Source organism: Botrytis deweyae, assembly GCF_014898535.1.
Source record: "Botrytis deweyae strain B1 chromosome Unknown BDEW_004, whole genome shotgun sequence".
Taxonomy (NCBI): Eukaryota; Fungi; Ascomycota; class Leotiomycetes; order Helotiales; family Sclerotiniaceae; genus Botrytis; species Botrytis deweyae.
The window spans coordinates 2,011,465-2,033,713 of record NW_024066211.1 but is presented as its reverse complement, the minus strand read 5'-3'; the positions used below and the strand labels follow the sequence as shown (position 1 = coordinate 2,033,713).

The 22,249-nt window shown below is 42.4% G+C and overlaps 8 protein-coding genes across 8 annotated transcripts; 2 read left to right on the top strand and 6 right to left on the bottom strand.

The window, feature by feature from the left end:
* Positions 1 to 974: 974 nt before the first annotated feature.
* Positions 975 to 1,922, bottom strand: EAE98_002619 (uncharacterized protein; the record flags this gene model as incomplete). The annotated part of the gene is made up of 4 exons (XM_038950239.1): positions 975 to 1,100; positions 1,279 to 1,436; positions 1,545 to 1,649; positions 1,796 to 1,922. The coding sequence occupies 4 exons, from the start codon at positions 1,920 to 1,922 to the stop codon at positions 975 to 977; spliced, it is 516 nt and encodes a 171-aa protein (XP_038813978.1).
* Positions 1,923 to 2,803: 881 nt separating this feature from the next.
* On the bottom strand, positions 2,804 to 5,713 carry EAE98_002618 (uncharacterized protein; the record flags this gene model as incomplete). The annotated part of the gene is made up of 1 exon (XM_038950238.1): positions 2,804 to 5,713. The coding sequence occupies one exon, from the start codon at positions 5,711 to 5,713 to the stop codon at positions 2,804 to 2,806; it is 2,910 nt and encodes a 969-aa protein (XP_038813977.1).
* Positions 5,714 to 7,601: 1,888 nt separating this feature from the next.
* On the bottom strand, positions 7,602 to 8,079 carry EAE98_002617 (uncharacterized protein; the record flags this gene model as incomplete). The annotated part of the gene is made up of 2 exons (XM_038950237.1): positions 7,602 to 7,961; positions 8,014 to 8,079. 2 exons carry the CDS (start codon positions 8,077 to 8,079, stop codon positions 7,602 to 7,604), a joined length of 426 nt encoding a protein of 141 aa, XP_038813976.1.
* A 1,450-nt stretch (positions 8,080 to 9,529) lies between these two features.
* Positions 9,530 to 10,201, bottom strand: EAE98_002616 (uncharacterized protein; the record flags this gene model as incomplete). The annotated part of the gene is made up of 1 exon (XM_038950236.1): positions 9,530 to 10,201. The coding sequence occupies one exon, from the start codon at positions 10,199 to 10,201 to the stop codon at positions 9,530 to 9,532; it is 672 nt and encodes a 223-aa protein (XP_038813975.1).
* Positions 10,202 to 10,714: 513 nt separating this feature from the next.
* Positions 10,715 to 11,413, bottom strand: EAE98_002615 (uncharacterized protein; the record flags this gene model as incomplete). The annotated part of the gene is made up of 3 exons (XM_038950235.1): positions 10,715 to 10,924; positions 10,986 to 11,271; positions 11,364 to 11,413. The coding sequence occupies 3 exons, from the start codon at positions 11,411 to 11,413 to the stop codon at positions 10,715 to 10,717; spliced, it is 546 nt and encodes a 181-aa protein (XP_038813974.1).
* Positions 11,414 to 12,420: 1,007 nt separating this feature from the next.
* EAE98_002614 (uncharacterized protein) lies at positions 12,421 to 15,381 on the top strand (the record flags this gene model as incomplete). Its single annotated transcript, XM_038950234.1, has 7 exons — positions 12,421 to 12,456; positions 12,532 to 12,675; positions 12,834 to 13,751; positions 13,953 to 14,427; positions 14,486 to 14,654; positions 14,709 to 14,785; positions 14,854 to 15,381. 7 exons carry the CDS (start codon positions 12,421 to 12,423, stop codon positions 15,288 to 15,290), a joined length of 2,256 nt encoding a protein of 751 aa, XP_038813973.1. The 3' UTR covers positions 15,291 to 15,381.
* Positions 15,382 to 15,633: 252 nt separating this feature from the next.
* On the bottom strand, positions 15,634 to 19,289 carry EAE98_002613 (uncharacterized protein). The gene is made up of 8 exons (XM_038950233.1): positions 18,742 to 19,289; positions 18,544 to 18,685; positions 18,287 to 18,362; positions 17,760 to 17,895; positions 17,403 to 17,665; positions 17,104 to 17,309; positions 16,660 to 17,038; positions 15,634 to 16,602 (listed from the first exon to the last, which is right to left on the bottom strand). The coding sequence occupies exons 1-8, from the start codon at positions 19,103 to 19,105 to the stop codon at positions 15,823 to 15,825; spliced, it is 2,346 nt and encodes a 781-aa protein (XP_038813972.1). The 5' UTR covers positions 19,106 to 19,289; the 3' UTR covers positions 15,634 to 15,822.
* A 1,291-nt stretch (positions 19,290 to 20,580) lies between these two features.
* EAE98_002612 (uncharacterized protein) lies at positions 20,581 to 22,014 on the top strand. Its single transcript, XM_038950232.1, is given in 6 exon segments — positions 20,581 to 20,918; positions 20,933 to 21,038; positions 21,065 to 21,113; positions 21,132 to 21,165; positions 21,227 to 21,405; positions 21,524 to 22,014. 6 exon segments carry the CDS (start codon positions 20,711 to 20,713, stop codon positions 21,842 to 21,844), a joined length of 897 nt encoding a protein of 298 aa, XP_038813971.1. The 5' UTR covers positions 20,581 to 20,710; the 3' UTR covers positions 21,845 to 22,014.
* The last annotated feature ends 235 nt before the right edge of the window (positions 22,015 to 22,249 follow it).

The window sequence follows — 22,249 nt, the reverse complement described above, 5'->3', positions numbered from 1 at the left end:
TTTACATGTAAGTTACTCTTGACGCGAAGTGTGGCGGAAGGAAATGGAGAGTGTTATGGAGAAATAGCCGAGTGAATCACCGTGTATAAATTGGGTGGACTTCTCGTGATTTTAGAGCTGCAATGGTTGTGATGGGAAGAATTCCGTAGTTAGCGAATGGAGGTTGAGATGGAAATTTGTGTTCACTGGAGCGGTAACTGCCTCTTGCTTAGATTCTCGTATTGAGGATCTGGAATGTGAGATATCTGGATACGTTAGAATCATGTTGTCATTTACACGAAGATAATTACTTGCGGTAAGTACCTATGGAACAGTATCGCGACAATGATCTCTCCCAGTGACGGCGAACTCCCATCCTCAAGCATATTGTGTTCTCTCTGTCGACAATGACAATTACCACGGCGGATTCGGAAAATTGCGATTCAATAATTAAGCCCAACTTGCACGATCTTTTTGTGCTGGCTTCCAGTTGACCCTTTCTACATAAAGGTTTCAGTCCATTCTTGAAAGGAAGTATTCTTGTGGTTGGACGTTGGTTTAGGTTTTCGATTTATATAGTATGTACTTGCGCTAGATGGGGTCTAAGTGAATATCTGGAGTATAGTCTTGTTGTATACTCGTACTATTTAAGTTCGACTCGTGATAACCTCTTTGTGAAGTATAAAGCAAGCTTTTCCTCTAATCGAGATGATATGATATAAGTGAGAACAACTTGAATCGCTGATGAGGAATTTGAAGTCACTTGATTCCAATACCGCCGCTGGATATGGTCTAAAGAAGCCATGCACGTAAAGAATCAGAATGTATATGAGAAGTCTGTTAAGTTTACAGTTTCCAAGTCATAGCCATCATTGATAACCCCGTAAATTTTTCTGAAACAATCTTCAACTTCATCAAATAATAGATTCTCCACAACCGAGAGACCACGATCCCCAGAATCCGAACCTCCGAAACATGTACTCAAAGACGTCACCTCAGTTCCTCCTTGGCACGGGAATCGTAGCACAATAGGCCATAGCTGCCATGTTCATCTCTGGAGTCAATTCTTTTCCTTCTTCCATCATCTTAGCCAGGAGTTTGAAGTAATGGATGTAGAATGCCTGGGTTCTCGTCAGTCGAATTTTTACCCATATAATTCCCATCTTTTCCCCTCCTCTTCCTTTTCTCCCCTTTTAAGTTTCCAATTATACTCCATCATTCTCTCCCAATAAAGCCCCTCCCTAAAGCAAGAACCACAGGTAGCGATAAAACACAAGCCATGTAAAAACTAAAACATACCGGAGTAAAAGTATTAACAAATTTCGCCTCCTCATCCGTCTCATTGCTAAATGTGTGAGGAGCTCTGGGAGGCACAACCACATAATCCCCTACTCCTGCATCAATTCTCTTCTCGGATTCGCCGGTTGAGGGATTGGCGGGCACTTGAAAGGTTATTACTTGAGGGCGTTAGTAAAGCTGGAGTGGAAGTAGTGGGTCATGGGGAGGTGATGGTAGGATGCGAGAAGACGAAGGGAATGAGTGAGCAAGAAAATAAGAAAGCCTACCCCCTTTCGTAACCAAGAAGCATTCATCATGCATCTCGTGCCAGTGAGCTGGCGGCCCCTTTAGACCCACGGGAAGAGTGCCCTCAACGGTCGAAATCCGGTTGTCTATCATTTTTGTTAATTTCTTATTATATTTCTCTTATCATACTACGGATAAACTCCACGCATCTCCCATACCAGTTCCTTCAAACCCAAACACAGGCGGGAACTTATACGTAGTCCAAGAGAAAACGTAAAGAAGAAATACATACCAGTCCTACTCCCATCTTCTAAAACTCTCAATTTGACATTTCCCAACGTGATGACCTCCCCTGTCTCTGCTTTGACATAGTGGACTGGAACATTTGGTTGAGGGGCAATTGATGCGGGAGGACTCATTATGGCAGTGATATATATTTTCTGATGATATATATGAGAACAACTGCGCTATCGATTTGGAGGGGGTTTGGGTGTTTGCGAAAGGTAAAAAGTCCGTAGAAAAGGATCAATGGAGGAAGCATGAGCGAATTGTGATATAAAGTGCAACGAAAAGAATCTGAATAGACACTAGCACTACATCTTTATATCTCCAATCTCTACTCCAACCTCTTTCAAAGGATCAATCGTGAACTACCGCAATCATACAACAATGAACCCTAAGTCGGATAATCTCTCTCCAAACTTGCCGATCCTCTGAACCTCATATTTCAATCTGATTGGTTCGCTCGCACCAACGGGCATCAACGAACACCTTGGAAGATGTCGGAGTAAGCAGAGGACCGAAGTGCGGTTAAAAATTCTGCGCTTACTACTGACTGCAGGATGATGCGGACTTTAACACTTGTTGAATGTATCGGATATTAAAATTTAATTCCGTAGTATTGAATGGTTTGTTGTATGGCTATCGTGATGTCCCTGTCTACTGCGGATATAATGGATGGGAGGGGATGCGGGTGTACTAGTGGAAGGCTCACCAAAGACATGTGCTTTCACTGGAGTCCATAAATGAATGAGAAACTCTGCATTCTCTTATTGAACTAGGTAGCTATAATCAGCTTTTCAAATGATTGTTCGAATTAGATTGAATAGTCTCCATTTTCTGATCGAGTTGAATTGAGATACACTCTATGTCCTCCAAATTCTTTTAGCAATTTAGTTTTCCATACCATCGTTCTTCCAAAACCCGCTGAGTAATTCATCATCATTCAAATACCTATGCAAAGAAATATTCATTAAATCATTTCAGATGAATTTTCCAAAAATCCCTCCTAGTTTCCAAATCAACCCTGCCACTGAACCTTTCCACTTCTTACCAAATTAACCATCCCGGTGGGCAACAACCCCTTGTCCACAACAGCCAATCCTCCAAATCTCTCTATCATTTCTTCTCCATAAAGCTTCACAACCCATTTCCAATATCCCATATCCAATCCCTCAAACACCGAAGAGAAGCCACCTTCAATTGCCTTTGCCTGAATCATATCAGACTCATCCCAATCTGCCGATTCTTTGCTTGGTTGCTTGAGTAGATCCTCAAAGACCCCAACTAGAGTTCCTTCCCAAGAGTCAACAGATTTTTCTCTATATCTGGTGAATTCTTGGAAAGACATAAACTCTTGCAGACCAGGGAGATTGAGATTGTCGAGTTGCCACTGACGCGCCATTGCCACATTGACTTGAGGAGCTCTCTTTTCGAAATTATCTTTAGCCACTCTATATGCTTCAATCTCCGCCTCGAAGAAATTATCCATCAACGTTTCCGGGGTTTCATATACCCCATCTCGTAATTGCAAAAGCCCAATGAAAGGATTGTGCAACTCAAGACCGCCAAGACTAGTTGGGAAGTAAAGATATCCATCGGGGACATTGTCGATCCCAAATCTCTCTTTCAAAGTATCTTTGAGATATGAAACCACGTTTGTATTGGTAAAGATCAGATTTTGAATGTGTCGGAAACTTGATAGCATAGCGTCAACATGTGCACGACCAAAGGAATTCGATGGTTTTCCGAAGTTTGAGGTGAAGAAGCGACCGGCATAAGTATTCCAGGCTTGGATCCATGAGAAGACACTTTTCTTATCACGGAGCTGGGATTGAAGTTCTGAAACATGTTGATCGACCATAGGTTGATCAATGATAAAGTGGCCGGTGGTAGGATCCAGTTTGAGAAAGCCCCAGCGAATGTCTCCGACAGGAAGAGAAGGGTCCATCGGCTGCTTGGATCCACTAGATGTGATGCGTACAGAGCCGGTTTTACCTTTATTAATCGTAACTCCCATGATTTCTGAGAATTGAAGAATTGAATTCCATCCTTTGACAACAGATTGGTGAGAAGGCGACCAAATCCAAAAGTCATCATGCATTCTGTAAAGTTGAACTCCATCTGTGCTTTGATTGACAGCGTAATCAAGACAGAAAAGAATGGTTTCACCGCAAACAGCAGACAAAGCGTGAGCTCCGGGAACACCACGCTTCCGAATGCGAGCTTCCGCGGATATATCATCATCGACAAATTTCAGTGGAGCTTCAAGAAACTTTTGAAAAAATCTCGACCATTTTACGGATAAACCAAAGAACTCGAGAACACAGAAAATGGTGGAATGTGGCAATGATGGACCAAATGACTCAAATTCGGAGCGAGCACAGCTTATCTCGCCATGAACCTTTGTATTAATGATAATCTCAGTTGACAGTAAATGAAGTATGAATTGCTTGATCTCCATTGGCGTTTTTGGCAAATCATCGAAATCCCCTTCATTGGCGTTCAGAAACGAATCAAAATCAAAATCTGCAAGTACACTTGCAGCGGGATTGAATCCAGTTGCCTGTGCCTGCATCTTTGCTCTCTTTCTCTTGGGCGCAGGAGGCGGAGCTTGCTGTGCTTGCTGTGTTTGCACAAGGCTACGGCGATACATAGCTGGTTCCTGCCTCAGAGACATCACCGGTCTGGAGAGTTCAACCATATTATAATTGGCTTCTTCGACTCCGTCCTGATCTGCTTGCTCACCTTGTTCCGAATCGGGAAGCTGAGACATGAAGTATATGGATTTATAAAGTTCCTCCCGCTTCTCCATAACACTTCCCTGACGGGTGTATGATGGTCCCAGGTAGAAATCTCTTCTTGCCTTATCAATTGGGGGAATAGGTTTGTTCAGTTTTGACCATGCTCCATCGAAATCGGAGAAACCTGTGAAGGCTTTTTTGAAGAAAACAGACCATTTAACACCAATATATTGAAGGAACAGTGCTTCTAGGAGATCTTCGTCAATGAACATATGATGCGTACCATTAAGGTGACGTCTTTGCTCAACAGCAATGTCCCTGTTCCATTCCCAGATATCTATGGATGCAAGACGCATGTTCAGAACATCTGCGACTTCTGTAAGAATGACGGGACTGGCAAGGAAATCCTTTAGCGCTGCACGCTTTTCCTCTGATAGAAGACCGGAAGATATAAGGCCATTGATAGTCCAACGTAAAACAGTAGGATCAAATTGGCCTGGGGCAGATAAGGTATTTCCGAATGTCTCAACTTCTTTTCGTAGAGCAATCAAGGCTTTCTTCGCTTGCCCATTCTTCCCATCCATTCCAAATAAGGTAGTCAGGTATGTCGTGATTGCCTTATGATCGGTTTCGAAGGGTTGAAAGACCAAATCTTCCCAATTTGCTCGTCCCTCAGTCCTAGCAACGCTCTCCTTCTTGACTTTTTGAAACTCCTCATCGATTTCCAAAGTATCATTGGCAACTTCCACAGCTTTCTGTTTCTGCTCCGCTGAAAGCCATTCTGTAACCAACTCGCCATACAAAGTCGCATACTGGTGTTTTGATGATTGCACATCAATGTGGCGTACCAAGTATTTTTCCCACTGCTCTAGAGTCTTATCGGAGATGGATGGATCATATTCAGCTTGTGCGATAAACTTCTCGAGATTCTTGACAAGCAGTTCAAGCGGAGATAATTTGATGTTACTGTCGTGACTACGCTTTTTCGCAACTGAGGTCGTGATTGCGAAGCTTTCTTTCACACCTTCCAATAATATCTTGAGCCTTTTTCGTTGGTCGAGTTCATTGCTTAGTTTGTCGGAGAGAGCATCCTTTTGGCTTTCGAAATGATGGCGCTTCTTGGAAAGTTCAGTAAGCTTTGTAGTAGTGATGGATTGAAGTGTCTCGGAGAAAACTCCTCCAGACATGGTGGAGATGGGAAGTTATGGAAGACAAGGTGTTTTATGAAGGATAGGAGAATATGGAAGGTGCAGCTTAATAAATCCAAAAATTAAGGGAATTTCTGTAGAATGATGAACGAAAATATTGTGAGTGATGGATTTCTGAATACTGGGGGATCATGCAGTGATATTTATAATCGAAAAGAGAGGGTGACGAGGCGGTGCAGGCAGCAGTGCAAACCACCCCGCGTCACGTGTTAATGTTACACCAAAATTGAGAAACACGTGCACAAAGAAAACTTCATGTCAGCCACACCATGAAACAGAGTAGGAAAGCTTGACGGTCCCGAGGTCGTGATGATTGATTGATTGGAGCGAGCAAAAACACATTTTGACAGGAGCAAATTAGAGCCAGAATCGCACCAAGCAAGTTGCGAAGAAGAAATGACTAAATAAGGAAAACAGATCTTAGGAAAGAGGCGAAGACCCTGTAGGAACAAGAAATTGCACCAGCGAGTTGACAGAGAGCCACTTGGTGCCAAATTGTCTGTATAATGCTAATGGCATCACTCTCTTCTAATCCTTGATTAGGTAGATAATTAGATAAATTTGTCGGGATGGCAGTGGGACAAGGTACAGGAAAAGTAAAGACAATCAACATTATCTTCTACGCTTCTGCATAGAATCCATTCGCAATTCTTGAACCGCGGAAGGAATAGAGATTTAAATCGATATCAGCTGTGCAGAACTGAGAGACAGTGCTGGAAATTTCAGAAAGGAGATTTATACAAGATATCGATACAAAACACAAACATGAGCACACATGAAGAAGTCTTTGTATATTGAACGTTGTTCAAAAAACAAGCAGCAGCTGCAAAGAACCACTACTTAGAATCTGACTGCTCATATAGATACAATGGATGCGTGAATTCACAGTGGTAGCGAGACCCTCTAATAAATTACCACGATCCAGAACGTGTACTGATGCTATTTGTACGGAGACGTCTACAGACTTGATGATGTATGCGAAGACCTTCAAAAGTTAGTTCAATGACTTGGTTTCTCATCGCGTAAACTACTTGCAGTGAAAACAAAGTCTTCAATGCAGTCTGCGAAACTATTCCTAAGGCTCTGTAGACAATGATGTCAGGCATGATTAGGTCAAACAATCTACCATAAAATCCATACTCAAAGGCAGCAGCCGAAGCCCAACTCTTTGATCAAATTACACCACCTTCCGGTGAGTCTCTCATGCACCTCTAGACACTGACATTAGAGAAGAGGTGTACCTAAGATTTGTTCGTCCATCCGCAGCTTACAACAGAGATCGCATTGTATGAGGTGTGAAAAATGTGTGTTTTCGCAGCAGGAATTCTTCAGGATCTTGGAGAAGACACAAGTAGTCTGGAGGAAGAATGCATAACACTGAGCTCCTTGTGAACATTCAGGGGGTGGCCGTGGTATTTCAAGCTTAAAAGACTCGATTAGATTTTTGAGTAATAAATGTGTCAATTGCAATCATCAAGGAGATTCTGCATTTAAGATTTTGCCTTAGTCATCTTCATCAAAACACAAAATACCATACTCGGCACAATTTCGGTAACAGACTGTTCACGTCTTCAAGACCAATCAACAACCAGTATTTGAAATTCTCGTGACCTGCTCTTTTGTTGCATATCTTATTTTTCGATTAGTATAAAACTGCCACTTACCTAGCTAGGCAAGGAGCAAAAAGTAATGACAGAAAAACACTGCAGGGCTCTCTTTCAATAAACACGAAACACTCCAAACGGTAGATCAAGCCATCTTTGATTGCTCAATCTGGCAGCTGGAATACAATGAGTATATATCAATACATCGCAGACTCTAAATGAGTTGAAGCAGTATATCGTATGAATGTTTCTACTGATCTTCTTTAATTTTCTTCAAAATTTCCAGAATGTCGATTCCAACTGAAAAGAACAAAAATACAGACGGCAAGAAAAAGCCATAATTTCCAATGTTTGTCTTTTAACCTTCCACCTGGTGTAAGACCCCTCGAATACAAGAAGAACAACATCCCTATCTCATCTCCAAACATGTCTTTAAAGGTATCCAAATCATACTGATAGAAGTCTGATCCCCGGCCATACACCCAATAAGACGCGATCTCTCTCGCGTCCTCAACATCACACTGGTGGTTTTGAACAAGGAGGCTCGTCAGATACTGGCGCATATCTGAAGGCGACATATTTTTGGGCCTTTTACGATGAGTTAGTCCATTTTGCATGCCAATCTTTGTATTTGGAATGATACACAACAGAAGGAAAATAAGATTTCTAGATAACCTGAACTAACTTTGTGAGATAGACATCCGGTCTTGATTGACCCTTATACTGAGGTAACGCCCCCATGGTGATGTTTAAAAATTGGGGGAATCATTTACTTTGGGAAATTGTGGATGCGCTCTTCCCTTGAATTTGATTCCAGTTGTCTAATAATTGAAGTCAAAGATGAATGCTGAAATACTCACATATGAACCACCCGAGAAAAGTGTCGATATTAAAGACCTCTATTTCTCTCTTCCAACTTACAAAGAATTCACGCGCTCAAGATTTTCGCTAAAAATGCCAGAAACGGAGTTCCACCTTTGTCTTTTGTTTCGTCCAATTGTATACTCGAACAGAATAATGGTCTATGCTAATTTATGTTCTTCTTATCCTTCTAGATTGCTTTGTCGAAATCAGAGCGGAATCTTTTGAGTGATACTAGGACCCAGGCTCTCCAAATTTTATACCACTAATAAGCATCAAAGTCACAAGGCGATATGGTCATCTAGACAATAGTGTTCTGTTTGATGCAATGCGAATTGAAAGTTTGTCAAGTCGATACACTCTGCACAAGGGAACTTAGAATCGCCTGGCATCAAGTGAAAATACTCGACCATTTGAATGCCGAACGTTGTCCCAGATTGCCCCCATTTTGCCCCATTCCGCCTCTGCTGAGCCCAGCTCTTGAAATTACTCTTACGGTAGTATGCAGTACACACTCAGTATACACGCCTGATCTACACACTTCGCCGATCCGAACTAACTCTATTAGTCATGGTTCATTGTTCTTTCTTAATCTTGGCAGATACATCTATCATGGCCAGTAATCTCCCAATCAGACCCAATGAAGTTGAATTCTATGACTTTGTTGCATACCTGCAAATCCAATTTACAGGATTCATCCTGACAAGCGCAATTACCATTTTCGAACCCATTAGCCGGACCAGGTTGCCGTTTTCATCGCCATAGTAAAGTGGAATTCAAAAGACAGAATGTAGATGCTTGTTTGCATAACAGTTCTTATTTAATATTAGATGCTACCCCCGCGTTTTCCTATGCTCGTTCTCAATCTGAGCTCTTGAACTTGCAAAAGTAAGATGACATTCATTCTACATATCTGTTCGAGAGATCCATCATAGTTCTTCGGGGCTGTCATCTACTCCCTTGTGATTTGAAAATGGTATTTGTTAAATTTTTGACCGACTCTATCGCGAAATAGTGTATGGAGAGAAGAAGAGCAATCCCAATTCTTGCAAGTGTAAGAACCCTATAGGAAATGTATTTTATCCACCCTAAGATTGATGAGGTGTTAGGAGGGCGTGAAATTGGCTGTTGTACCATTGCTTGCATTGCTGTCAATCTCTATATTCAACGTAAGGTCATATTCGGCTCAGAGTTCATTATCTATTATTATACCTAAAAAGATTATGAAAGGAGGTTTATGAAGCAGAAAATCTGCGAGATCTATCAGACTGCTTTATTTATTAGGACCCTCATAACAAAAAAAAATCAAAAGTCACCACCGAAAAAAAACTCAGAACTTCAACGCCTGTTCCATAACACACCTTTTACCCCTCCTATTTTCAAGGTCATAATAACGCGAGTCCCAATCGTATCCATTGATCACGGTTAGAACCTTCAGCTTACAATCTGCAGCTTCTACCATTTTGACCAACGCATCCAACAACGCTTTTCGATGATTCGGTGGATTCCGTGAACATCGGTCCACCCTATCGATGACAATGTAAACTATTTCGGAAGGCTCAAAGAAACCTATGATTCGTGCTGCGATATTCTGCAGGACATTGAGTTCCGCTTCGCTGTTCTCGTTTGAATGTTTGCCTTCACCGCCGAAAAGACGGTATGTTTCTAGGTCTCCACTCAACTCTGAGTATTGGTTTTCATCATTTAGAGTATCACTCTTGAATCTCAGAAGTTGAAGAAGAATTAAAGAGAGAACTTCATGGGCGCGCTTTCCATCTATCACGATATCGTAAGCCAAGTAGCACCCGTTCTGGCTAAGCTCGTGTATCGTAGACGTCGCTATGGGGGATAGCCAGCATTCGACTTCCTGCAGGATGCTATTGTTATTGTAGCCCCACAAAAGCAGGATCTGGGCTTCTTCGGAAACCTTCCACGCTTGGTATTCGAAACCTGCTTTGAATGATCGGAGTTCTTCGCCCTGCATGTGCTGGAGATAGTGCATATTGAGTTGTCTGTTTGAATTCAGATCTTCGCAGTACTTCTCAAACTTGTCGCGGTGAGATTCTGCGGAGAAGGAACTGAGCTCTAGAGCATTCTGAAAGGTTCGTACTCGACCGTCTTGTTTTGCTTTCTGTAGTTCTGTGTTTCGTCACGCTTGTTAGGTGATTTTTAACAGAACTTTTGAGGTATTGGCTTGCCTTTGATGCGTTTAGTCATCTCATTCAATTTGATGTTTTGGTCCTCCAACTTTAGAGTCTGGTCTTGTCTGGTCAGTGTATTTCAGTTTGGCTAGGGTGATCAAGGATAACTTTATTTTCCAGAAGAATTGTTTCATTGATTCTTTTGATCTCGAAAACCCTGTTGTGCAGAAGTTCCTCGCACGAAAGCCGAATTTCTGTGATAACCTTCTTCACTGAGTCTTCCTGTTTCTGGTAGCTTGGCGATCCAATGGCATTAAGCCACCTTTCTAATGGAATTACTCTTGTGTTTTGACAGAAAGCGATGATACAGCGTTTTACTCACTTATTGGTAACTTTTTATAGTATCTTGTGGCCAAAATGCAATACTCAATAAACTCTTGATAAGCCATGACGATTTGTCCTTGCAGCTTGACATCAAGTTCTTTCTTGTCGGTGTAAATATGCTGATACACTTGCAGACCGGGTAAACGATCTTTGATCGCGGATATGGTCGACCCAACTTGCTGTTCTAATTCATGCTTACTCTGAGAAATCTTTGAATCATTTCAGATTAGCTGAAATACTTCCAGGGCTGGCAAAACTCACAACGAAAAGGATAGAAATAGTGCCAAATGCGACGGTACCATAAGGGCTGGCAAAAGTCTTGATGATTTCCAATATTGGAGCAAACTTTTTCATGAAGTCTTGCATAGCAACACTCGTATCCTGACATTTCTTTGAGATTAATCCACAACCCTTCTCGTAATTCTCGTCAAACCTTGTCTTCTCATGGTTGACTTGATTCCAAACACTATCGAATCTATCTTTTGAACTTATATTGACGGCTTCTTTCTCGATTTTGAAGTATCTCTTGCTTCTCAATACAGAGACTCTAAATTGCGATTGTTTGTTTACCAGATCTTCAATTTTATTTCTTCGCTTGTTAATATATCTTTCCCTGGGCAGGCGTACGCGATTGCTCACCGGACTGCTTCACGAAGTCGTTTCCCTGTTTGAGGTGATGTATGAGCCATCGTGCTGCCCATCTGCAATGAAGTTTCGTAATATGAGACTAGATCTTGTATCTTGGAGAGGGTTTTAGAACATGCAAAGCAAAATATTTAGATCAAATGATTTGGTCGACCCTGACTCGTTTTGCTCGAAGGATTGTGTTTTTGGCCACCGCAGCAGCTATTACTGCATATATAGCCTTATCACACTGCGAGCTATTCTCGTGCAACGATCACATAGTTGCATCTGCCTTGTAATTTGGGAAGGGATCATCAGGCTACTTCAGAACCTAATTCAATACGTTTAATGAATACGGACTGATTATTAAAAATACTTTAGAAGGCATGAGCCATCGTAATGAACGGTCATCAGATCATCGGAAAATTACATAAAAAGAAAGAAAAGGGCGTTCAGATTGAGGCACTGCATTTTCTGAGATCGGCATACTGAAGTCTGATTCTTCTACTACACCAGACGGTGGCACAAAAAGGATCAATGTCATCTTTTGTTGCCCCGTAACTACTGGCCACTTGCCAAGGACTGCAACTTTATTCCATTTTACCATAGAGCCTCGCGCTCTAATATTCTATGCGGCCAGACGTACATGCAGATTATTGAATGACAGTGCTGACTGGTGAAAACCTGGCACCACTTCCTAAAATCAAGATGAACCAACCAAAGGAATCATTTCCAAGTATTAAGGTTACATTGACGTCTTTCTAATCACACCGAGCCTCGTTTGTTGAATCTGAAGCTTATGGTAAAGAGTCATTAATTATTTGGTGAAACCATTGTACGGCTCAAAGCATTGCAGCAGGCTGTGTAGCCCACAGCCTGTGGGTTCGACCTGGGAAATCGTTGTCTACGACGCCCAGATATTTTTGAGAGAGTAGAATCATATTCTGACAGTGGCCCAATATCCTTATATTAAGTGACAGGACCCCGAATCAGGGAGGCCCGAAGCCAGGAGTCAGAACACAGGAACCTTGATCGCGAAAGAACCACGACATATCCCTTTACTTTAAACAAGATGGCGGGGAAGGAAGATTTGCCTGGCAGTCTAGCCGTAAGCTTTGGCCATTTGGAGATGTTTTAACATTTTAATTCAAGGGGTATAATGCTGACTTCGGACATAACGTAGCCTCTGATGGCGAAGTTCATTGCTCTGGAGGAAAAGTACTCGGGGTTGGAAGAACGTTTCAACAAACTCCAGGAAGAGAGTTCTATTTCCAAATCACTTGCCTTAGGCACTTTGAAAATAGTAGCGTCCGACGGGAATGGTCTAGTATGGCTTCTTTGAGTTCCAGTGCGGTTATTTTGGATAAAGCTAATCTGTGAGTTAGATTCCGCCATGTACCATGACTCAAGGTAACAGGATGGAAAAGACTGTGGTAAGGTCAATAAATCCTTTCTTGGACTTGACAGAAAATAACGATTATTTAGCCACCAGTGTTAATTGACCTGAGTCATCCTCCTTCACGTGCAAAGGTCGTAATCAGCAGAATAGACATGGAAACTGGAGAGCATAAAGACCAACCTGCTAACGAGCCCATTTTATCGGCACCTTCCGATACTGTAGAAAAGTCTCAAGCCTTTATTTTGAGAAAGATTATTGCCGATCCGGATCAGAACGAGGGGAACTACAGCCAAGTTGAAATGATAAGCGATGGTCTATGGAATCTGCTCAAGCAGATTCTTAATCATTGGCTTGACCATATTTTCGATGGCTCCCCAGTGCTACTTTACTCTCCTTACGAACCTCTTGTCCTGTACTGGGATGACTTGAATAACGCAGCGGAAAAAGAAGTAGAAGATGCGGTCGAGAAACAAGCACGTGCTGATCTCAAACTTCTTCTAGAAACAATAGGTAGTGGCTCAGGGGATGCGAAACTCGATAAGTATCTCAAAAGCCGTAAATCCAACATGGACCAAAGAACAGTGACGTATGAAACACTTTGGACTATTTTCGCTCCCGGGACCCTGGTATATGGCCGCTTTTTCCAAGGCGAAGATCAAGTATTTCTTGTCTACGAAAGCGAATGGCTTTGGTCACTAAATCCACGTCCTAGATACTGGGAACTCACAGTTTGGTCATACGACTGGAATGGAAGAATATTCAAGCGATCCCCTGCAATAATTAAAATAGAGGCCTTCGAGGGTCAGAAAGCGATCTCCTCCTTGAGCGTTTTTCCACTTAAGTTTCATGACGATGTTGAGAGTGTGAAAAGAAGGTTGATTGAGAGAGGCAGAAAATTTCGAGGTTATTGCATGTCCAATAATGCAGACCGTATGTTTGATTATGGGGGACCAGCAATATTTGAACAGAGAGGCTTTTCAAACGCTCAGGATGATGATGACAGGGTTTGCCTCAAGCTTCCATTTCGCTAGCAATTTAGTCATATCTAACTCTAACTGGCTTCCAGGACGATACATCTCGATTACCGTCCGAATACAGGAACATACACACAGATCCATAGCAGATTTGAGTACGGCGAATTCAAAGTCGGTTAATGTAGGAACCAATTCACCGATGGAAATATCTGGGGCTGTCAACTTTATCAGATTGAAGGTAGAGTCATGATCGATTTTGAATCTTACTTTCGCTATGGGCCGGCCTTCGCTCGGATTGGCGCATTGATACCACAACCCAATGTCGATGAATGTGGATGCCACGCGTGCCGAAAGAACCTTCCTCTTCGAGAGAAATTGAGAACTAGATTCGATGAAGAAGCTCATCAGAAAGGCGAATGGCATGATGAGCAGTATATGTTATGTCCGCCTAGGGTTCTGGGTTACATCCTCTACAACAAACAATGGGCTCAATTACAAGTCACATGCCTCAAGAACATTCCTAGGGATGACTATCGTAATTCATGGTCTGAAAGGCTCGTTTTAAAGGATGGAGATTTGACCAAAAATATCATACTGAACTTGGTGACTAGTCATGGGACGAAATCGGAGGAAGGCGAAGAGCAGGAGCTGGAGGTAGATGATATTGTTGCCAATAAAGGGAAAGGATTAGTTATTCTCCTATACGGTGAGTCCAGCACATCTTCAAGTATTGACATGGTGATTTTAAGTTCCTTTAATATTAGGTCCACCGGGGGTAGGTAAAACAACCACCGCAGAGACAGTTGCCATTGCCGCCCGCAAGCCTCTATTCTCTATAAGTGTAGCAGATGTGGGAGATAAAGCAAAGAAGGTAGAAAAGAAACTCGCCAAAATATTCTCGCTGGCTAGTTCCTGGCAAGCTATACTGCTCATGTAAGTTTATCTATCGAATGTGTGACCAAATTTCAAAAATTCTAAGGAATCTAGCGATGAGGCAGACGTGTTCCTTGAGAGCAGAGGACAAGGGGCAGCCAGTAACGTTGAGAAGAATTCGCTCGTCTCCGGTACGTATCTGATTTCAAGGAGAGTCTCAATACACTACCGAGCCGAGCTAAGTCTCTGTGGAATATAGTATTTCTGCGCATTCTCGAATACTACCAGGGAATTCTCATGCTTACCACCAACCAAATCGCACAATTTGACGTGGCGATAAAGTCTCGTATTCATGTAGCATTTAAATACGAAGAACTCACTCCAGACCAGACACTGGCTATATTCAACGGATTTCTTCAGCCGCTTGACAAAAAAGGGTTGATTGATGACATGAGATTCATCACCGAATGGCTCACAGATGATGTGGTGAAGATGAGATTGGATGGCAGACAAATTCGCAACATTGTCACGAGTGCAGTGGGGATTGCTCGAGCTGAAGCAGGAGGCAAGGGACCTAAACTTACTTATAAACACTTGAAAGCAATGGTTTCAAATGTTAAGGATTTCAAAGATGAATTCATTGCGGCGTATGAGAGATACAAGACGATTCAGAGTGGGGGGAGAGCACAGAATTGATGGCTCTATTATTGAATTTTGATCGAGATATCCTTGGTCCTTTGATTTGGGTTTCATTGAAAATCAGCGTAATGGTTTTATCAGACCTTTCTTGGGGATGCCTGGGAACACAATATGATTTTGATTACCTATGTAGGTAGTTATAAATTCACCAATGACATTTGCTTTTCATCTCTTCTCTCAAAACACTCGAGCACTTTGAGACGAGAAGACCTTTTGATACTGAATTCCATACGCCGGCTGAAATGATTGAAGGCCAGATAATTCCGTAATTAGCAATTCGAGTACTATCACGATTGTCAACCCTGATCCACAATCACAGCAAGCACGCCTCGAGAAACATTACAAGACACAATTTGGCAACACTGCTCAAGGACAATCACTTCAAAAGGCGTAACCAAAAATTATCATTAAACGTCTTTAAGCTAGAGATAAAAAGAACCTCCAATTTGAATATACAATTTCAACATATCCTCCATTTCATAGCCTTCATAAATATTACATATACCAAATCGAGCATCTATCTATGGGTTTAGGTCTCGCATGCATCATCATCAGCGCCTTCATCGTTGATGTTTTCATCAGCCGCTCTGTCTACTGCACTCGATTTTCCAGTCTCAATCGTGATAGCTGATTCAGAAGTAGTGCTCGCAGAAGCAATGCTGTTTGATGCGGAGGTGGCATTGCTCAATGGGTAGCTGGCGGAAATAGTAACTGCTGGTAGAGAATATCCAGAACTGACGCCGGTGGAGATTGCCGCAGTGGATACTGATGTAGCTTGCGTGTAATGTCCAGTACCATTTGTCGCACTCGATGGAGCCCCACTAATGTATGCACTAGCAATCGCAGTGCTCGCTTTACTAACAATTGTTGAGTATGCGCCGGTCAAATTGAAGAAGGCAGATTTGGTAGGTAAAACATAAGTTGCTGTAGCATTAATCGCAACTGTCGCATTCGTGGTAATGTTGCTACTCATAACAGGATCCAAGCAGCCGTTGTACAAACTATCACACATACTCACGAGGGATTCGTCTCCGGAACTGCGGCACGTGTCGAGAATGACTGCGCAGTCATTTTTGCAGGTTGCGTACTCCGAGTTACAGACATTTGGAGCTTCTAGACCAGCGAGCGAACAGGCGTAGTATTTGGAAGAGCAATCTTGACCAGTAGGAGTGGTGTCGTTGGAGGAGAAAGATACGAGGCATGAATCATAGAGTCGAAGCGCTTGGGATGCAGTAATGGTTGAGTTGTCAGCGGAAGTACCGGTGATATCGTAAACGGAGCTGCACTTGTTTTTGCAACTGGCCATCTCCTATGGCGATGTTAGTGATATTCCGTAATCAAGATTTCTCACGAGAATCATTCTTACCGAAGAACAAGTATTGTCAGCCCCACCATTATTTCTACATCCAGTGAATGAAGCCACACAATCCTCTCCAATGGCAGCAGTAGCAGATGTGAAAGAAACGAGGCAAGACTGATATTGTTTTTGACAACCTGCGGTGAGGGCTGGATCACCAGAACTTTGACAGATATCGAGAGCCACGGAGCACGTGTTTTTGCAACTGGCTACATCTGCAGCGCAAGAGTTTGAAGCATCGTCGCAAGAAAGGAGACTAGAAGCACAATCTGGGGTGGTAATGGTGGAATTGAAGTTGACCAGGCACGAGTTGTATTGCATAAGACATGGCGCTTCGAGGGATTCGTCACCGGAGCTCAGACAGGTTGAATAACTGGTAGAGCACGCACTAAGAACCAGAGAGTCAGTATACTGTGGCTTACGATAACATGTCAACTAAAGTTTGAGACTTACGATTTGCATTGAGCTGCCTCAGCATTGCGAGCATTGTCCTCTCCGGTAGATGACATATACTTGGAAACACAGTCCTGGCCAGTAGTGGTAGTGGTGGTTTCCCAGGCGAATGTTACAAGGCAGAAATTGTACTGTTCCAAGCAAGGAGCATATAGAGCTGAGTCACCCGAACTGAGACAAGTGGAATATGATGTGGAACAATCGGTCTGCATCAACATTTTGGTGTCAGTGATATTCTCGGTGCATATCGAAGGATAGAAGGAATTTCCAAATAGCAAAGGTTAAGGAACTTTACGAACCTTGCAATCAGCGTTGTTGCTTTGACATAAGCTGTCTTCATTCCCCTCATTTTCACATTCGGTGAATCTGGAAACACAGTCGGTATTATTCAACAAGGTGGTAGTGTTGAATTGGACAAGGGCTGCATCGTATTGTTTCAAGCATGCCGATTCATCAGCTTGACCGCTAGAAAGACATGTGGAATAATTGATGCTGGCGTCGTTCTTGCAAGTTGCTGATTCAGAAGCACATGTATTGGATTCGCCGCCTTCATTTCGGCATACTGTAAAAGTTTGGAGTTAGTAATTGCCTATCCGGAAGAGTTGTGTTGCTGGTTATAGGTGACTATCATGGAAGCAATAAACAGTTTAGCTTACATGTGAAACTGCTGACACAATCTAGGGCAGTTGAAGGCGTGAAGGAGTCTAAGCAGTTGTTATACTGATTCATGCATAATGAATCATCAGCGCTTCCACTACTAAGGCAAATTCCATAAATTCCACTACACTTGTCCTATACAAACGTCAAGTTAGTCATTGGTCATCAAAAAGGTCTATTTTTAACAAGCAAGGAAGCGGCCGGGGTGAATGTAAAAGGTCATAAAACTGCTAAACTCCAATAGGTTCTCGAAACGAGAATGAAAGGGGCATTGTCTTAAAGGGCAGAAGGGATGAGGGGTGTGAGAAGGACAACTGCCTGTGCCACTTGATTTTTCGCGATGACCGGCACCCGTCAAGTCTGCACGTGATGTGAATCTTCGAATGAACGGACAGGAAGGAGATCAAGATAGGGGAACAATAAGATGTGAATTGAATGAGAGTTTTGAGACGTGCAAGGATACACAAGACTTGGAAAGAAAAGTTCTCGGTAGACAACGCTCACGTGAAGAAATAATGGTACTCACTTTACACTGTGCTGTGTAAGAGTTACATGTGTTATCTGCGGTGCCATTGGCTCTGCAGGCCGAAAATTGGGATACACTATAAGATCAATAGATTAGTATGTTTTTAATACAAAGAATCTTCCGAGGAACCAAGTGACATAAGTCGCGCATAAAGATAGCGAAGCGTAATATGCGAGGTAGAACATAATCACGAAGTGTGAAAAGGGGGACCGAAGAAGCGAGGAGAACTTCATGATGTCTGATCTGATGTTACTTACCAATCGAGGTTAGATGAAGATTCTCTAGTGGAGAAGACACTGAAAGAATCAAGACAGTTGTTGTACTGTGTGCTGGCTGCCGAGGAGTCTGAAGATCCACTGGTGAGGGCCGTGGCATAAATTGTGCTGCATTTGTCCTTGCCTGGTACTGTTAGTCGTTTATTCCAACTACAACCTTATCATATGAAGGCACCCTACATTGAGCTGCATAGCTATTGCAAGTATTATCTGCCTCTCCCGAGTCGTGACAAGCCGAGAAAAGAGATGCACAATCCTTTCCAGCCGAATCCTCTGGTGTGGTGAATATGGTGAAGTCGTTCAAGCAAAGATTATAGGTATTCATGCATGATGATGTATCTGACGACGAAAGACACGTTCCATAGCTGTCGGCACATGAATTTTTGCACTTTGCATTGTTAGATTGGCATGTGTTGTCGGCTCCGCCCTCATCCAAACACAGTTGGTAAGAGGAGACACAAGATGTAGCACTGGAACTCGAGCTTTGAGCGGCAACCAGAGTCAAAAACCCCAGGTTGATAATGGAAGAAACAGTAGTCCTCATTTTGGCAAGGAATGCCGGATTATTTTAACGAAAGTAGTTGTTTTGGTTGCAATATTCGACTGGAAACGACAGACTAGATGAGTTGAAAGGAGAAAAAAAGATATAGACAGAAGGACAAAAATAAACATGGGAATGTCAAATAGAAATAAGAAAGTTGATGGCACTAACCACTTGGACAGGCCATCGTTGACATCGTGTATACTTTCTTTGGTGGATCTAGTGGATATACGATAAATTCTTAAAGTTATGGAGCAACCATGCAAAATGATCATCCATAAATAGATATGTGGTCCACAACAACCCCAACCTTTTTATGTCGCCCTCAATATTGGCTATTGAAAACGTTTGAGGCTTAAAGGAAAGTTCAATTACGTGATTATTCACGATTCGAGAATGTCTTCAGTGCTTCGTTGCAATTGAAGTTGCGGAGTTGTGTAGTCGTGATCGATTAACGATGTGGGTTTGAAGTTTCAACGGTTCATCCGATCTCTCCGCTCGTATCGTTCAATCTCCTTAATTTCCGAGAATCGCCAAGATTCGCGTCCTCTTCGGCTTGGATAACCAATCTCGGAAAACTAGGCGGAACAAGGGGTTTCCTAGAGAGAATCCCTAGGGGGGAAGTGGATTCAAAAGATACGAAGCCAACAAAGAAAACATGTGTTGGTGTGTGCATCAGTCCCAGCCTTGTTGTTGCTCCATTGAAACATGCCAAATATAGTTTTTTGGACAGTGTGCCTGCCATGGATTATCAATTACCGAACAGTCGAATGACGATGAGAATTGACTTGACTTCCGAGTTTCCGAGAGGCATGAAAAGCTTATCAGGAATCTTCTGATCGACTTGGGCACAGAATTTCTTACAACCTCACTGTTGCATTTCCAATATCTGAATTTTAAGGGGTACGCGAGTTGTAAATTTCTCCCCAATACATGGGTACTGAGAACTTGGGCGCGCCTTGGACCATTTCTGATGAAGCTAAGAAAATCGCTCAAGACTGTGAGTTTTTGGTATGCGCTAGCACTATTGTCACATGTATATCACGTGAAACAATGATTCAATCGATCTCAGCACAAGAACTTGCTGGTATCCAGATATCTCTGCAAGGGGTTCTCAATCTGCACTTACGAACCTCAATCATGACTGGCATCCAAGTTGTTCCTAAAAGCTCGCGACTATTCCTGTAACCAAGGTTTTCACCTCTGCACCAGACGTGTAGCAAGTGAGATAAGCTTGACCAAGTTTGATGGCAAGCAAAATTCTCAAGAACAGAAGTACTCAACCCAACACCATTGAAAGGTACAAGACGAGGAATGATATGTGCTCTCTCTTACCATCTCCAGATTGTGAATAAGACGTGTAAGTGCACGGGCCAATTCTCAACTTAATTTCTTGAGCTAAAAGATACGTCTCTCTGTACTCCTTTGAAATTGTACGTGTCGGCGAAAGATATTTAGGTTATATAAGACATACTCACGATAACTGTCACTCCTTGTTTACTCATTACTGTCGTTGTTGTATCCTGAAACTCCAAAATTCTATTCAAAAAGTTTCTCCATGAATAGCAGACTGGTACATCAATAGCTCACATTAATATCCCCAACAAAATGTCTCTTTCGAAACTCACCGGCTTCACATACTCAAAGTCTCTCATCTACTTTCTTCTTTTTACTGTAACGTTCTCGATTTTCGCTTTTTCGCAACAATCTTTTGTTCTCGGAGGGAGATTACGGCCCAGATTTTCACTCGAGTTCATAGACTTTAGAGATCAGTTGATGTGGTTGGGGAAGCAAGTTCATCTGTGGAGTGTTTTACGTATGTCTGATTAGCATTATCTCTTCCTTCCATGATGCAGATTGTATGTGTGAGGCTTGAGGCTTACAATTCATTGTATAATATTGCTACATACATTGCAGAAGCAACTCGGAGATCAAAGTGATTGCAGCTAACATTGAATCTAGCTGCTGGAACCCTCCTCCCACTTCAGTTTCTTCCGATAGTGAGGAGGAAGTACTTGAGCTTGCATAGATATTTGGGAAGAACCTTGTTCTTGATGCTACTGGTTGGCAACACATGTTGATGATACCTCTATCCTCCTTTTCTACTTCTGCTAATCACACAAGAAGGTGCTCTTGCGATTGCTCACAATTCCTTTGGAGGGACTCTCGAAACTAGAATCTGGGTATACACACTTGGTGTCATGGTATTTTTTGCATTACTTAAATCCTGGGTTGCAATTAGACAGGAAAGAAATGAAGAGCATCGAGTCTGGGCTATCAGGACTTGGGGGTGGACAGGTTGTGTAAGTCAAGACCATTATTTCCCCTCTCTGCGTTCGTTCTCACTTATGGCCCAAAACTCAATCGAGTCCATATCTTTTATCACTCTTATCTTATTGACAGGAACTAAAATTTCATCAGATCTTCACCATGCGCTTGTTCATGTTTTTCCTTGCCCGATTTATTCTCTCGCCACACACCCGCGATTTTTATTCCGTCACCACATGTTCCATTCTCCGTGAATTATGCACCACTCATTCGCACCCCATTGAGCTTATTTCACGAAAGCATCCTGCATGTGAGAATACAATGTTGGGGCTATCAACACATTCCAGTTCAACTTGGATACTATCCGCCAGAACGTATGACGATGACGATCATTATGGTATTTGGAACGTCAGGATGGCTGGCAATGGTACTGCATATGGTGGCCGTGGAGTGGTGGTTGCACTGGAGTGCTAATGAGAGCAAGAAAGATGCCATGAAGGTGAAGAAATGACGAAAAAGTGCGCAATGGAAGTTTAGTAAATTTGAAGTCTGATGACACATCTATACTTTGAAAATGAACCTTTTCATGATTGACACGAATATTCGCTTGCTTGTAGCCATCTGCCGATAAGTTCTGCCTTCGGAGGGTTGCTGGGTTAATTTTCACCAATGGTTGAAGTGAAAGGAGGAAGTAACGCTTCGCTTTGGATGTTCTTTCTTTCCACAGTCAATAGAGTGTAGACATCTTAAATTTTCTGCATGAGAACCTCTCATCATGAAACAAATCTCTTTCTCGATGCCAATCTTAATGAGTTTACACTGATAAAAACATTCTTCCATTGTTTCAAATTGAATCATCAATTACTCCGTCATCGACTA

Excerpts from the sequence above, each read along its gene's own strand:
- EAE98_002613 (XM_038950233.1), bottom strand. The coding sequence starts at position 19,105 with ATGAGGACTACTGTTTCTTCCATTATCAACCTGGGGTTTTTGACTCTG. Across the intron at positions 17,310-17,402 it reads GCAACAACGCTGATTGCAAG|ACCGATTGTTCCACATCATA; the intron begins GTTCGTAAAGTT and ends ATGTTGATGCAG. Across the intron at positions 16,603-16,659 it reads CTGACAATACTTGTTCTTCG|GAGATGGCCAGTTGCAAAAA; the intron begins GTAAGAATGATT and ends ACATCGCCATAG.
- EAE98_002612 (XM_038950232.1), top strand. The coding sequence starts at position 20,711 with ATGTCTCTTTCGAAACTCACCGGCTTCACATACTCAAAGTCTCTCATC. Across the intron at positions 21,039-21,064 it reads GAAGCAACTCGGAGATCAAA|CTGCTGGAACCCTCCTCCCA; the intron begins GTGATTGCAGCT and ends CATTGAATCTAG. Across the intron at positions 21,166-21,226 it reads CCTTGTTCTTGATGCTACTG|AAGGTGCTCTTGCGATTGCT; the intron begins GTTGGCAACACA and ends TAATCACACAAG.